General features: G+C 40.6%; 1 protein-coding gene across 1 annotated transcript in view; it reads right to left on the bottom strand.

Annotated features, from left to right (window-relative positions):
• Positions 1-5,442: 5,442 nt before the first annotated feature.
• The window catches only part of trpm3 (transient receptor potential cation channel, subfamily M, member 3), a 124,772-nt gene continuing 113,811 nt past the window's right edge, over positions 5,443-16,403 (bottom strand). Inside the window, exons 19-27 of the mRNA XM_062418331.1 lie at positions 15,281-15,421; positions 13,612-13,740; positions 12,771-13,022; positions 11,392-11,566; positions 10,712-10,843; positions 8,966-9,116; positions 8,024-8,217; positions 7,638-7,770; positions 5,443-7,066 (exon numbers count right to left, since the gene is read on the bottom strand). Of these exons, the coding sequence (XP_062274315.1) occupies positions 5,443-7,066; positions 7,638-7,770; positions 8,024-8,217; positions 8,966-9,116; positions 10,712-10,843; positions 11,392-11,566; positions 12,771-13,022; positions 13,612-13,740; positions 15,281-15,421 (2,931 nt within the window). The remainder of the gene's footprint in view (positions 7,067-7,637; positions 7,771-8,023; positions 8,218-8,965; positions 9,117-10,711; positions 10,844-11,391; positions 11,567-12,770; positions 13,023-13,611; positions 13,741-15,280; positions 15,422-16,403) is intronic.

The raw sequence follows: 16,403 nt of genomic DNA, 5'->3' as shown, positions 1-16,403 counted from the left end.
CTCCCCAATTGCATAAGTCAACTGGCCTTAAGTCTGGTGTGTCCTTGAAAGTGACTTAAGTCATCCCTACAAAGGAAAACACACACACACACACACACACACACACACACACACACACACACACACACACACACAGGCAGACAGACTGGAAATCCCAGTCCAGTGGCCCTCTTCCAGTCAAAAATATTTTTCTTCTTGTTTCTTCACTTCACTTTGCAGAATAATATATGCACAGAGTTTGACACAAGAAGGCTATTTTCACATTCATCTACTGAAGGAGGAATATTGCTCTGTTCACAGCTTGAATCCGAGTTGCATCCTTCATCATGATTTGTGACGATCACAGCTAGTTTGAAAAAACATGCCAGACACAATTCATCATTCAAAGCAGATTCTTTTTATATGTCATACAGAATGTCTGGAGGGGATGCCAAAAATATGTTTGTGTACAGACAGACACAGACATTAAAAGCCACTCAGCCAGTCAGGACTACACCTTGAAGGGGAAAAAAATCACAAAATGTTTATATCTGTTCCTGACAGACTATTTCCTCATATGGTATCCATTTAAGGCTGGGTTTGATTGTGCCACATGGCAGCGGGACAGGATTTAAAACTGTCAGTCCACCAGGCAGCACCTGTCCCACTGATCTCACCAGCAGCCACAAGGAGGCAGGGGGAGCCTGACATCCTGCCATAACTGCATAACAGCATGTGTTGGTGTGCCTCATTTTCATGGTTTACACAGTGTGACCTTACAATGATGCGTTTAACAGGTCTCAGTCCTAGTTTGTAGCTCGCATCATAAAAGGAGCCAAAGAAATGCAGATGTTAATGTTTAAAGCTCTACAGGTTTTCCATCAGTGATCCAGTAAACAAATTAAGCACCATGTTGAGTCTTTTTCTCTCTCCTTCCAGTGTGCATAGTTGTGTGTACAGAAGTAGGCTATTCCTCTCTACTTGTCTTTTTTTCAACCTGCTAAAAATGACATGAAACACGCTTTGAGCTTTTCATACATTTCTCACATCTGTCACACATGCAATGAAGAAATAATTTTTTCTTTTACTTTTTGTCAGGTAAGAACAGGCCAGACACGGTATACCAATCTATTTAATTGTTTATTTAACAATGCATGCCAGACATGATCCTATTCACATTGAAGAATACAGATTTGTATTTGCATCCAAATACTCACTACTTTGATTTCATATTATAATCTCTCTCTATCTTTCTCTCTTATCATCTTTACAGGTCGTCTCTGTACACTCTGAGTGGAAGAACTGCATGCATTTAAACAACATTAAATAAAGTGTGACCAGCAGGGGGGGAGTCCCTTTCAGTTGTAAGAGCACAACATTATTGCAGGGGAAAAAAACAAAAAAAACAATGTTCGTGAACTTGTCTAAACTTACGAGTCACAGGTCATCATAGGAGGGAAGCAAATCTGTTGATTATTGTCATATGCTCAAGGTTGCACACAACTGTAAGATACAGTATAGGAAAGTATTTCAAAAATATTGTACAGTGAGATTCTGTCGGATCGCGTTGTGTTGGCATGCCTCCTAGTGTCATCCACATGTTGGGGTTCACACGCAGTTAATGTACACGCACATACACACGCGCAGGCAGGCACACCTCCCTCTTTAGATTTCAGCTGTCAATACCTTGCACAACAGCCATGTCAATATATCACAAAAACCATTTATAGAATCATGTACACGTGAATTTAGAAGTGCCACGGACATGTACGCAATGTCATATACTTCATTATAAGGAATACATTTAATTTTCTACCTCAATAGATCAAATAGGAGGGCCTCAACCTACACCCCGACACAGTCATCTTTTTTCACACTAACCGCCTTGCTTGGTTAACCCTGTCTGCCACAGCTGTGTAGACAACAGGTCAGTAGAGCACGACTGAGCTTCTTTTCATTTGGTTTGGCAAAGTTTGGTTTGGTTCAAATGTGGGTGACCACAGCACTCTCTTTCAAAACACAATTCTCTTAAAAAGAATCCCTCCTTGTTGTTTGGACTAATAGGAACTGAAACTCCTGTGACTGACATAGGAGCCCGTCAATCAGGTATGAAGACATTTATTCATATTCTATTGCCATTTCTGAAGACATAAAGCAACAAAATATACAGATTTCTCCCACAATTCCCAAAGATTCTAGGTTAGACTTGCAACGCACAGTGATTATATTAGGAACTGGCTGAAGACCAATTCAGATCTTTCTTTTTCTTTGCATCTTTCTTTCCTCCCATAATGATTCCCATAATATACTTACTGCCTTGCATCACTGGTGTATTGTTGTCCCTGAGCACTGACTTGGGGTCAACCTTTTCTCACCAAAAACATTTGGTTACCTACATATTTGTTGAGGAAAACTACAAATCTGACCCTTTTGAATGGGCTACAACATCCAACTTGTCATCTTACGGGCACTTTAAATTATTTCCCAATCTACGTAACGCATGTCCACGATGTAGTTTATGTTGGTGTTGTGATTAGTGGGTTCAGGGAAAAGTTTGGGTAAGAGATAGTGGACGTATGCAGAGACCGGATTGTCGGACAGATTGGGCTGTACACAGAAATAAGTTAAATCGTTCAGTTTTACTGCAACAGTACCAACCGTATGGTGATGCTATTGTATATCGTCATGGTTATCTATCAGTTTAATGTGCAAATAGTTTTTGTATTTATGTGTTTTGGTGGATTCAATATATCCATACAAGGAACAATACAGTCTGCTAATTACAACAATAACCCCCCACTCTGTCAGATGTGTTTAAAGAGAAAAACAAATGTTTATGCCACATGTTGAAAATAATCACTGATATTTGGACTCTATGATCAGGGGGGGAAAAAAGAGAAATTTGACAGATATCTGAATAACTTCAGTCCTCATATACTCTATCCAGGCCCAAAAGGCACCCTAAGTTTGGTATACTGGCAACCATGTATTGCCATGTCAACTTTACATTAGAAAATTCTCATAAGCTGCTTGTTAAAACATACAATAAAAACGACTGTAAATACTTCATATATGATTGAAATGTACAGTATATCAGACAGTTCTATATATATAATAAATAATATAATACATCAGCATTTAGTGCATGTAGATGGTCATCTTTTATTCAATTTAAAAGCTTAATTAGAAAATACTTAAAATTCGACAAAAATATCACTGAGAAGATATAAATATTAATCTCGTAATTCAAACAGGCATTTACTGTAATTATCAGTAATGAGCGAAAAAAATGTCAATAAATAGAATCAATCTCAAAATAATTGCAACATGATTAAACTGAGTTGTAATAGTGATGAAATATAAAACAAACATAAAAAAATCAGTAAGAATATTATTCATTTCAACTATCTTATCTTTACAAAGCTATCAGAGGAGGGCGTCTTTCCCCCCCAGACTTCTTTCATTCAAATAAAAAAGAGAGATTTAAAAAAACAAACAAAAAAAAAACACTGATCTGGCTTTCATCTTATACTAATAATGACCCCCATGTTTCCACCTTCATGTCACCTAAAATCCATGCCTTTCTTATATTTCATCTAGAATGCATATACTCAACAGCTTATTTTCAAGCTTTTTAAAAAGTTAAATTAGCTCTTAACTGAAAATGCTCAGCATCCTCTTATTGATTTGTGTATGATTTTAATGGGCTTAGTCATCAGGCAATTGCTTTTCTTTTGCAGTGGCTGGCTTTGAATACAATTAAGAAAAAAAAGGAGAAAAGCTGATGAATGACAGTTAAGGAATAGATGAAGGACGGATCCATTAGTTGTAGGTGGATGTAAAAACCATTTCAAGATCATGCCACTGCCAAAACCTGAAGGAGGAGAGCTGGGCTGCAAGAGAGCAATGATTCATTGAGTGGAATGATTTTTGGTGTCAGGTGCAGGCAAAGAAGGTTCACATCAGGTTCACCCAGCAATCCTTGCTTCTGAAATAGGCTCATGGCGCCCTCTTGCCCCCATTTTTTGCAATTGCACTTGATAAAGCTCTCTGGGATCAGGTCTGAATTTAAGATTATTTCCTGGTTATATGTGAGATTCCTCGAACATGTGTATGTGTGAGTGTGTGTGTGTGTGTGTGTGTGTGTGTGTGTGTGTGTTTGTGTGTGTAGACATGTAAATATGCATGTGAATGTCTACATGCACTTCATATAACTCTTCAACCTCCTTTCCTTCTTTATGCGTCAGCTTTCAAAGCAATGTTTCCTGTTATGGAGCCATGTCTCGATGCAGTACTATGCCCTGAGCACGAGCTACTAAACACTGGATACTATCACTCACTAATCTCAGTCTTCATGTCACATTTTCTCCCTCACATTTTTTCCTATCCATTTTCCTGATAACTGCTTCTCACTCTAATCACGTGGCTAATTAACCCAAGTGTTTACTGCTCCAGTCACTGCAGATACAGGTTGCTGATAATCGACAGCCATGACTGGAGACACATGATAAAGAAATGGCCCTTTCACTGTTTAAACACTGCTTTCTGTTTCAAGCTGAGCTGAATCATAAAAAAAATACAAAAAAAGTTTTGTAGATGTCATCTTGGTTTACAGACAAAACTCTGATAAAATATGCGAACAAAAGACAGAGCTGATATTCCTTTGAAAAATGAAAAAAAAGTATTTGAAAGGTGTATTTGTGTATCTAGAGGTAAGTTGTTGCCATGTTACAGCAATCATTTCCAGTGCAACCAAGAAGTGAAATAGTTCACACTGGTTTCAAACACTTCACTTTATGAAGCAGCCAGAAAGATACACTTCTTTCTGTTTGCTAGTGTTGGGGTATTACAGGGTGGATTATATGAAGAGTGGAAATTGTATATCAAGCGAAGGTTGGGTGACATTAATGATCTCCGTGCTAAGACAAAATGAGGTGGATGTTTTTTTCTTTTCTGTTTGTCTCTCAGACCCGACAGTTTCCACCATATAATGCAGCTAAGAGTAACAGTATACTGTACTTTCATTGACTAAAGTGATTGATATGTGATGTAACACAGTGACAGATGTCTACTTGATGTAAAAGGTGGTGGGTGGAAGACATACAGTACAAATACACCTTCCATTGCCGTAACACCCCATTGAGATTTACTTAGCTACAAGAGGAGGTAAAAACTAGTCTAGAGTCATAGCTCTTTGTTTTTGACAGGTGTACAGTAGTACCCCAACATCTCCCATCCCAATCCCCCTGTTTCCTCATCCAGGGTAAAGTTGCCTTCCAGCACTGACTATGAATCAACTTTTATCATCTTTACTAACCTAAAACGTAAATGAAAAAAAACGGTAGATCTGGTATAGATCAGGCTCTTTGGGCAACTTCACCCTGTTCTCACTTTTTGCTCACTGCCCTTTCATTTTTCATCCCTGGTCCTGTCAGTGTGTGAGTGTGCTGACCAGTGTCCTTGTCACGTGTAGTTCTGTCTATCAAAGCTGCGGAAAGCTGAAGGAGTAGCCAGCTTCCTCATGGAGAGGCTGTCAGTTTTGGCTGTTTCAGGCCGTGAACCAGCCTTGCTCCTGAGGAAGGGGTTTCTGGTTCCTGCCAGACCCCGTCCCCCCGGCCCAGGCCCCCTGTCTGCCCCCAGACCCGGCCCCCTCTCCATCCTTTCACTCACTGACAGGCTCTTCCGGTGCGGAGGGGCCAGCGTGAGGGAAGGATGGGAGTCATCTGAAGAGCAGCTGTTTGCTCGCTCCAGCTTGGAGAAGGGGGAGCAGAGGGGGGCCCCGCTGGGCCCACCAAGGCCCCCTAGACGAGGGGTATCGGGGGCTGGAATCAGGTCCTCAAGGTCCTCTGGATCAGACTCTGTATGACTAAGCTCTGCCTCTCTCTCTGGGTGAGAGGAGCCAATGTCTGACGGCTTATCAAAGGGGAATGAGGTGGATCCTCCAGGGGAGTGTGAGCGTTCTGCAGGGGTGTATGGAGATGAGACACAGCGTATATCGATGCAGTCAGTGATGCTGGTGTACTCTGCAGCTTTTACCTGGACTCCTGCTGCCCCAAGTCCACCATAGCAGCCTCTTGGTGTGAACATGAGGCTGTGGGACTTGACCAAAGTAGGCTCATCCAGGAAAGCTGCGCCTGTAGAGAGGTAGCGGCTGCTCTTGGAGCGCTCGAGCAGCCCGGCTGAGGGAGGTGGGGATGGTTCCATGTCCCAAGGAGGTAAGGTGGTGTCTGGTAAGAGGTGGGCTGAGCACAATGACAAGTCAGCAGCTGCGCTATCGTCAAACATGGCTCCGGCTGTTCCGCTGCTGCCTGCTCCGCCGCCCTCCGAGTGCCTGTCGCCCAAACCGCTGGTGGCAGCGCTGCTGAAGTCCCGGCCTCCCGGCAGCACCGTCTCCATGATATCTGACTGCAGCGAGGAGTCTCTCTGGAGCGGTGGGACCATACGGAGAGGATCCAGAAAGACCTCCGCAGGCCCCACCTCCTCAGAAGTTGAGACATAGATATCAATGCATGATGATGGACGGTGCTGCTGGGAGACCGACAGCGTCGCTAGGGGGAGGGGCTTAGACTCCTTGGGGGCGGCACCTGAGGACACTGATTGTGAGCTGTTGGCTCGGTGGAGACTAAATGAGCGTTCTTTGAAGAAGCTCTCAGCTCGTTCTGCTCTACTTGCACGTTCACCACCACCACGACCGCCTCCAACATAAAACGAGTGACTCCTTGTCCGTGTAGCCAGGCTAGTAGGAGAAGGAGGGGACATGGAGCCCTCAGCTGTTCCCTCCAGTGCCTCCTGCAGGCGGTAGGCCCCTTCTGTGCTGTTGAAGCTGCTTTGACGAAGGATGTACGCGGCTTCGGGGCATTCACCTTGGCGGAGGATGTATGCCGAGTCTGTGCAGTCAGATGACGTCCGTGACCGTACTTTGTTGACCTCCCCACGCTCAACACCTGTCACACGCTCCAGCGCTACGGCAATTCGTCCAATCAGCTCCTCCATCTGGGCCAGACGAATGTCAACAGTCTGCAGTGAGGCCTTCATGAAGTGTTCCCTCTCATTGACTTCCTCCAGACGCATCGCCATGTTCTCCACCCTGACACAGTGAGGCGAAGAAAGGACAAAAAAAACATTAAAAGCACTGAAGCATAATAAATACAAATCAACAGCATATGAACTGCTTTTAAAAATACATGGTAATTAAACAAGTCTATCTATCTAGTTATCTGAATGTTAATACTACAGTAACCTATCCACTTAGTTCACTGACACCATTGACCTACATACATATTAAAGCTGGTGGTCTAGGATGCCAATAATTGGTCGCTCATGTTTTGTCCAGTGTGTGACCCATACAGACAATCAATGTCCACTTTTGCTGCGTGCATATCATCAAGTATAATTATCATGCAGCTTATGTGTTTGTCAGACCAGTGAATCAGTTTTCTCAGTATGCTTTTGTTTAGAGTTGCAATATGTTGTCTCCTGCTCATCACAGAGAAAAGAAAAACATGAAAATGACATTGTATGAAATGTCTATTGCATCTGTTTATTATATTTCTGTTCTGTCACTTCCTTTGTCTAATGTTTTTGGTGGACAGAGTATTGTACTGAGTGATATACTGTACAAATCGTCAATAGAAGTTTTCTGTGTAGCCATGTCTGACCTTTCAGAAGTGACTCTGATCCTCTCGTCATTAGAAGAGTGGAATCGATCATCTTTCTCTCTGAAGTACTCTTCAATGCACTGCTCCTCAAAGTCATGCACTTTCTTCAGCTCATCCTCTGTGATGAAAAGCTCTGTGGATGGTAGAGTTTGAAGGTGTTAATGCTACAGTATCGTACTAAACTGTTTGATCGATAGCAGATGTTTCAAATTACACAATGTTAACTATTCGGAAATGGTTCTGTGATCTGAATAAACAACACTGTCATAACAATAAAAACAGAGTCTTGTAAATACCATCGTTAACTTGAGTTCAAGCCTAAACTGCATGTCATTTTACTACCACAACATGACAACTCATCACTTTTGCTTGTTCATGCCACTCACTCAGTCCATAGTCCCTCTCGTCATCGTCATGCTTGCGCCAGCGACAACACAGGTGCTTTAGTACCATAGTTATGTGACTGAAGATGATGAGGGGTGGAGGAAGGACTGGACGCTCATGAAAGGTCATAATGAGCTGGTAACGCTGGAACTTCCAGACCTGGTTGGAGATGGACTTCACCTCGAAGAATGTATTACTAAGATGATGGACAATCACAGACATATATGCCACAGCAACCAAGAGAGATTACACCAGTTGAAAGCTTAAATTAACAACATAAATTCATTAGGGGTGGACTGTACATTCAATTGTATGCTGACTGACTGGTTAATGGACTGATTTGTTCACTTATAGCATAGCGCTACACTGCAGAGTCAAGATGAGATACTGTGAGAATGTTGAGACAGAAATAAACAGTCAACACAATAAATGGCTGCTGTAAATGTGTAATGTGATTAAACCTTCAATTTAAGTACTGTTATTCCTATGTGTACTTTTTGTTAATTGCCCTGTCAAATGTGAAGAAGAGGATAATCTTCTTTACTACATAGATTATTCAGAAGCACAGAGACAGATCATTAGGATCTCTGTGGAAAAAGCATCAACCCTTTCCGTTAATATAATTTGCTACCACCCTCTAATGATTGGCTTAACACCAGTCCAAATGGCAACTACTGTCATCTCTCTTTCTTTCACAAATCTTAAAAAAAAGCCTGAAAGACAATTATTATGTCTACCTCATGTAAAACAGTAAAAATGAAAGATGCTCCTACAGGTAATACCTTAATAATAACCTGCATGGCTCAGCTGTTTTGTGATGGTGTGCAAGGACAGAAGGAAGTGATCTGTCATCATTTTTGCCTACATATGTGTGTTTCAGGCCCTGAAGAGTCTGTAAAGTAATGATTAATGGTTAGATGATGGTTAGATGAGAAGTTACGTACTTGAACACAGCTATGAGTAGATTGACCAGCAGTATGTTGGCCACCAGCAGATAGCAGGCCATGATGGCCGGGACAATCCAAGCGCCTGTCTTACAGGGAGGCAGGCTCACCACCACCCCATCGTCTGTGGTCATGTTCTGCCCACAGGGTGCTGCACAACGCCGCAAAACACACACACACACACACACACAAGTTAATCCGAGGTAAGTATGCCTGTAGATTGAAACCATCTTCTATAATATTTGTAGATGCACAACAAAGGACATGCAGACACACTTAACATAGACATAACATATATGATCAAGAGAAATGACAAATTGAAATAAATTCAACAAATTATAATAAAGAAAACATGAAACATGTAAGCACATACTGTACATAACGTTAAAAGACGATGACAACAAACAAAGAGACGAGCAGACCTGAAAATACTAAATAAAATTCATAGCAACATATTTTGCAAACAAACAAGAAGCATAAGTTAGTTGTATGCATCTCTTCTTATTGTGGGACTGGAAAGAGTGAATACTATGATAGGGGCTCATGTCCAGAAATGTGCATCTGAAAACAAAATACAGAAAAAAAATACATTCATCATGTATCAACGCAAACTGTGTCCCCAATATATTTAAACATGTGTTAAATGTTTAAAATATATTGTCACATATGTGTGCTATAGCTTCATTCAGCAATGGTTGATTGCTTTGAATCATTTGAAAATGCATTTAGGATACATAGTATGTTTTTTCCATCTGTGATGGTTCAGTTGCTGTGGATTATCTGGGGAACATTCAGCGTTTGTTCTTGGTTTGTTTGCCTTTGAGATTCATTCTAGTCATGCTCATCGTTGCTTGATGTTCAATTGTTTCACACAATGCAGCCCAAAGACAGAGAACTGAAGTAATTTTTTCTATTTTCAATATTTTACCTTCAAAAAATTTGGATTAAAAACTCTGACAACTGAACCACGTGAAAAAACAGATTACAGATGATGAAAGGTGCCTGATAAATATGTTCTGGTCCAGATATGTATTGTAACATATGTAACTTTTAATGCTTACTTATGTTAATGATGGCTATATATTTGATAAATATTTTGGCAGTGTTGTAGTAGCTTCAGTGAGAAGCTGAGCCAGCATATAGGGAGGGTGATATGGTTTATGTGACAGATGATGTTGACATGGCAGGGTCACTCCTTCAAATGATACTGATTAGAAGTTAAAAAAACAAAATGGTGGAAAGACATCAAAATGATATCAAAGTTTAAAACTTTGATAATTCCTCTTGATGTTTTCAACTTTTCAACACAACTGACCAGAACAAAGACCACAAAAATATTAGGATACATTTGAAGAGTGCTACTGCCATGTAACATCCATTTGCCAGCCAGTGCCAAAATTAGCCAGGGTAAAGTTGCTTACAGGATGTGGTCTTAGGTCAAGCTACAATTTAGTCTGTTAAATATTTGGAGAAGATTTGCAGCCATTGATTCAGGCCTTCATACACTTCATAAACTTATTCTCTTAAACTGGTTTCTGGTATTTACAGAAAATGATGCAGATACAGTAGCTGACCAAACACATGAGGGCAACTTTAGCCTTACAAGCATTGAGCCGCATGCACACTTGTGTCTCAAGTGGCCTCTGGTGGTAAGGGTGGGCATGACATGGTGGAAATGTAAGGATGATGAAGGAGATGTGGGATATGTAAATGTGTTTAAATTGAGGTCTATAGCTATAAATTTACTGGGATTTTGACTGTACTGGGATAGGGTGTGGAAAGCACCATTACTACGCCAGGTTCCGTGAGTTCGAAAGTAATTTTCGACCAGCCAGAGTTTTTCATTCAGCCTGTGCTGTAACTTCCTACTATGCATATCTGAAACAAAGAATAAAAACATTATTTCAGATCTCTTCTCTTTGGGCCACTCCTCACATTCTGTACACAGCATCATATATAGTACCATACATATGGACAACAGAACAGTACACAAATACACTCTGTCAGGACATTTTTTCATGGACGCTGCTCACAGTCTATGTTTGATTTATTGAGTCATCACTTTCTCTACATCAGATAAATTAATGTAAACACCAAACACCAAACACCAAAGATCAAGACAAACTAATGTTAAAATGAATGTCCTGATATAGGAAGCTAAGTTACCTGACAGAAATAATGCAGATATTGAGGCATAAAAACATTTCAATTAATCTATTTGTAGTGTAGGGTAGTGTTTTAATATATATGTGTTATGAGAAGGCATCTTCCGGCAATGTAACAACCTGTGGAGGAATGACTGAAAACTTTAACGTAACTGCGCTGAGATAAATCTGTATTTCTCTTCAGTGTCAGGAACTATTCTCCCATGAATTAACACAAACAAAGTTTACTCAAAAGCTCTGACATGCTGGCCCTGAACTTACGGTCAATCTGGTCGGCAAACACCTCTCCGTAGATCATCCAGTAAGGCATGAAGAAGATGTTCCTTGCTAGCATCCAGGATGGGTCTTCATTAGGGTTGAGGATGGCCTGCCGCGCCACCCCGAAACTCATTAACACCACCAACATGATGATCACAAAATACATCATGTCGATCATCTGACAGACAGAAGGGGAAGGGAAGGGGTAAGAAGTTAAAAAAGAGAGAAAAAAAAGAAAAACAGTAAGAATACATTGTTTATAGAACGGAATGTGAAGAAAGCAGTAATGAAATAAACCAGGAGAACAGAAAGGGAGATTGTTGGTCTGTAACACTGTCACAGCTGGAGAAGTTTGATGAATGATGGTCTGCATTTGCAGTTTGTGATCCCTCTAAGAGTCTTGGTTGGTCAATCGAACTGCAGTTTAATTTGTTCTGAAATGAAACCTAAACTCAATATTTACAGTGAACTTAATTTAGGTTCATCCTAAAGTGATTAAGAAAGTTACAGCACTGGAACTTGAGACACCCTCCCCTCGGGCCAATTTATATTCCACCAGCTTGTGTTACAAAATGTTTTTGTCATTCAGGGTTTTTTATGAAAACCTGACACATACAGTAACTTAAATATAGTCTCACTTTTAAAAACAAATTGTAGATATAGTTTGTCATTCTAATCACTTTGTCAAAATCATGAGGTTTATACCCATTTGGCTGTATAAAACCTTTCAGTTTTTCAGAAAGACAGATGAAAAGCATCCTCTTAATTATTATGTGTAACAGATGTTAGTGGAATAAAAAGTGGCCTGCAAGTATGCTGTTACTGCAGTTTTCTATTGTATTTTAAATGTGGCATTTCTTTTTCCCTCAATTCTCTGAATTGCTTTGACTTCAATTCGTCTTATCTTGCTGCAACATCATACATGCCAATTACCACCGAATGCTAATCTAAATCTGTCCTTCTCTCTGTCTCTCTCACTAATTGCTGATTTTCATTTCAAAGAGAGTTTGTGTCCATTGGTACACAACTGATGTCAAAGACAGTCAAACATCAGACAGACACAGATTTGGGCCTTTGATCTGTGCTCTAGTTGTGTCTTCATGTTGAAACGTATGTATCAGTGGATCTGATCTGATGCTCTTTCAGATCAAACAATAAGGTTTAGAGGCACAGAGGCCTTGATTACACCTGCACACCACATACAAATTAAACCTTTGTAATCATGGGACTCAACCTTCATAATCAGTATAGATCATGCTGAATGAAGTCAGAAGGTAAATGACAGACATAAATAAAGAGAAGATAATGGACATTGACTCTATAGATAAAAAAGAAATAAAGACGAACAGACATAAATATCCAAACCCGCTGCCACCGCTCACCATCTTGCCAATCATCATCACATAGGGACCCAGGTACTTGTTGACCCCAAAAATGTCGAGCAGCCGGATGTACCAATAGATGATGTTGACGCAATAGATGACCCGCCCGTAGCTCATGAGCGGTGGCTCCTGAAGACGCAGAACCATGCCGACGGAGAATATGAGGATGGCCATGAGGTCTGTGATGTTCCAGTACTCCTGAAGCCACACCTTCACCTTCTGTAACAACTTCCCAGGCTCTGACATGAGGATCTGAGAGGAGGGAGATAAGTAAAGAAAGGAAAATGTGGAAAAAAGCTCAAAAGTAGCGTTCATAAGTTCAACAATTTAAGCAAGACTAAAATGGGATTGAACTCGAGGAAAGGAATAATAGCAATGCATTGTATCATGATCACCATTAGAGGGCAGTATGAGTTCACCAATCACAGCATTGAGAAAATGTCTGAGGAGGCATTGTTGTGCAGCTGAGAAAGATGTGACACAATGATTAATGAATTTCATACACTTACAGTACAAATACCGCCACACGGTGAGGCTGAACTACATAATCTCATATGGCCACATACCTGCATTTTCTCTGTGTCTTTCTTTGTTTTGCCATCTCTATATCTTGCCTTCATTTCTGCCACCTTCTCCTTTTTCCTTTTTTCTCCCTTATGCTTAACCTTCATTGGCCCCATTGCTGTTTTCCCTATTTATTATGAGCTATTGGATGACATTGGATGACATCCTCTGCCCTCAACCACAAAACTTACTGAGTTAAACTGTGGGCGTCATTATGTTGACGAACTGTCCGCATGGTGCACATTTGCATGTAACCACTGCTGGGATCTATTTGTACCTCTCTCATCTTCTCAATGCCGTTGGTGAAGATGTAAGCGATGACAATCCACTCTTGAGGAGAAGGCCAGAGGTCCATCTTGACCAGAACGATATAGTTGAACAACATGAGGTAGCCCACGTATGCCATCTGCAGAAAAACCACAACAGCAGCAGAGGGAGATCAGCCAAGACAAGTATATGATTAGATGCTTGTGTGTATTTATGTGTGTAGGTATCTACATGTAAGACTGTGCTAACATTAGCATACTGTATATCAATTAAGTTCAATTCATTCTCTGCAAAGAAATTGGCTGAAAGGGCACCTGTAAAAAGGGATTTTGTGTGAAACTGGTAAAATTAAATGCGTATTTAGTGATCGGATGACCCTAATTACACTTTCCCTTTAATAAATTCATCAGACCTGATAATAGATTTGATGTCAAGACACCTGATTGCTACACCTCAACACTTGGCCTGAAAATGTCCATTATGTGTCTCCTGTGGCTGCTTTTATTTAAATCCGTGTCAGCTGTCCACTTTCGTTCTTCTTATCACGATCCAGATAAAGAAGTTTTGGTCACAATGTAAACCTGACCACCAAATAATTGGCATGGAAGTTGTGACAAACATGCACACTAAATCCATTTTTACATCAATAAATTCACAGGCTCATATTTGACATTTCTGATGACCTTAAGATATTTCCAGTGATTTAAAAAGAGGAGGAAAGCCTTAAACATATTTAAACTGCTGATTTATAAAATGGGGGTAGTATATCAAGTATTCTGCTGAAGTAGGCAGGTTAAGCAATTTTAATAATGTGTGACCAGGTTTTCTTGATTTACTCCCACACAAACAGTGGGTTTGTGTGACAGGTTTGACTAATATTACCATAACATGGGCAGTGCTCTACAGTGGATACAGAGCATGAATACAAATGATGAATTCACAGTTGAGTGTTTTTATTTAACCTGTAGAACACGAAAGAGAAGAAACTGGGAGGGGAGGGGGCGGGGGCGGGGGTTAAATTGCCAGGGAGAGGGGAAATGGGATGAAACAATAGGCAGTTGAGATATTTTCTCAGCATAAAAAAAAATGTGAAATCCCTGCCAGTGACGTGAAGAGATGTTTTCACTGGGCAAGCAAATTGAAGGAGCCAAAGATGGGGTGTGGGAAGCAAAAGGTGAACTTTTATCAAACATTACACACACAGTCACTGTACACACATCACAAGATGAACAGTGCCATACGGATGTTTACAGATGTTTAAAGGACACACACTCACACACATGTGAACACTGTAAAAATAAAGTTTAAGTCAAACATCATTTACTTATTGTAATTTTTAATCCAGCAGCATTATACCATGACTCAGAGGGTTCAGTGTGAGTTTATACTGTAAGTAGCAAATTCCCCCCTATTTGATCTTCAATCTCTTTCTCTCTCTTGCTACCCTGTACTTTTCTCGCTATATTGCTTCCATCAGTCTCCGTAGCTCTTAAAATTTCCCACCCAGTAAAGCTGTGTAATGACAGGGTCGAACAGAAGGTTAATGATGATGTTGGCACTGTGGAAGTAAAAGCAAACCGCAGAGAAGCAGCAATTGGTGTTGTTGCAGAAACACAGTAAACTGACAGCGCCAGCAGGAAGCTGAGTATGTCTGTGGTGTTGTCGAAGCAGAAACTGACCGTATGAAACCAGAACTTGACGATGGGAGCATTGTAAAACTCGTAGATCTTGCGTCCCATGGGGATGAGACGGTGGCGTTTCTGAACCTCCTCAACATCCTTCTTCCTGGATGTCTCTGTCGTTACTTTACCCAGCATTGCCTGGCGGAATGCAAACCCCACACAAGAAGCGAGGGATGAAGGGAAGAGAGGTGTGAGGGATAAAGGAATGGTGAGATTGGCAAGGGGACAATGTGACGGATTGGAAAAAGAGACAAGGAGTGGGGATATGTAGAAAGAGAACGGAGATGACGACAAACATGTGGAAAGGAAGAGGTGGGGCGGGGAGGGTTGGATTAAAGAGAAAAAACAAAGACAAATGGAGAATAGGATAAAGGGTTACCTTATGAGCTGCTGTACAATTTTAATATCATAATAAAAAAAGCAAGCACAGGCAATGTCATCATTCCAAAATGTGAAATACGTGTTTGAGGTGGAGTGTTGGGTGAAGGCTGGTAACACAGTATGACGCAGACACAGACACTCATGGATTGTGTCTCAGACAACAGGAAGAGGCAGAAGTAAGACAAGATACTGACAGAGAGAAGACAGAAAAAGAAAAGGGAACAAAGATAAGACATAGATATCTCATTTCCATCTGGGACACATTTCCTAATCCATGAGACAGGGTTCAGGGAGCCCATTGTTTTTATGGGTCATGGTCTTAATGTCAGAGCAACACAAGACCTCTGAGGGAGTTAATTCATGGGATTGTATTGTATGTTAAGATATATATATCTATATATATATATATATAGATATATATATATATCTATATATATATCGTAGACCTGGGCAAAAATAAAATGGTTGAATGTTTCTCTAAATATTTGTTTCTTGATAAAAAAGTTCCCAGGTGCTCACACAGATGTAACTATAAAATCAATAAGAAATCATAGGAGAAATTACCATCATTTACAAATGAAGTGATTTTTTTTTTCTACGTAAGTGAAACACATTTCACGAACATTGTGTCTGTTTTCTGGGTGCGAGGCACACAGGGCCTTCAGGTGAGTAGATTCAGATGCAGTGTAGATAAATCAAGCTTTACTGTACATGAACATGCATACTTTATCTGATCAGC

The sequence above is a fragment of the Scomber scombrus genome, chromosome 4, assembly GCF_963691925.1.
Source record: "Scomber scombrus chromosome 4, fScoSco1.1, whole genome shotgun sequence".
Taxonomy (NCBI): Eukaryota; Metazoa; Chordata; class Actinopteri; order Scombriformes; family Scombridae; genus Scomber; species Scomber scombrus.
The sequence above is the reverse complement of the archived record's forward strand: the minus strand, read 5'-3'. Positions and strand labels throughout refer to the sequence as shown.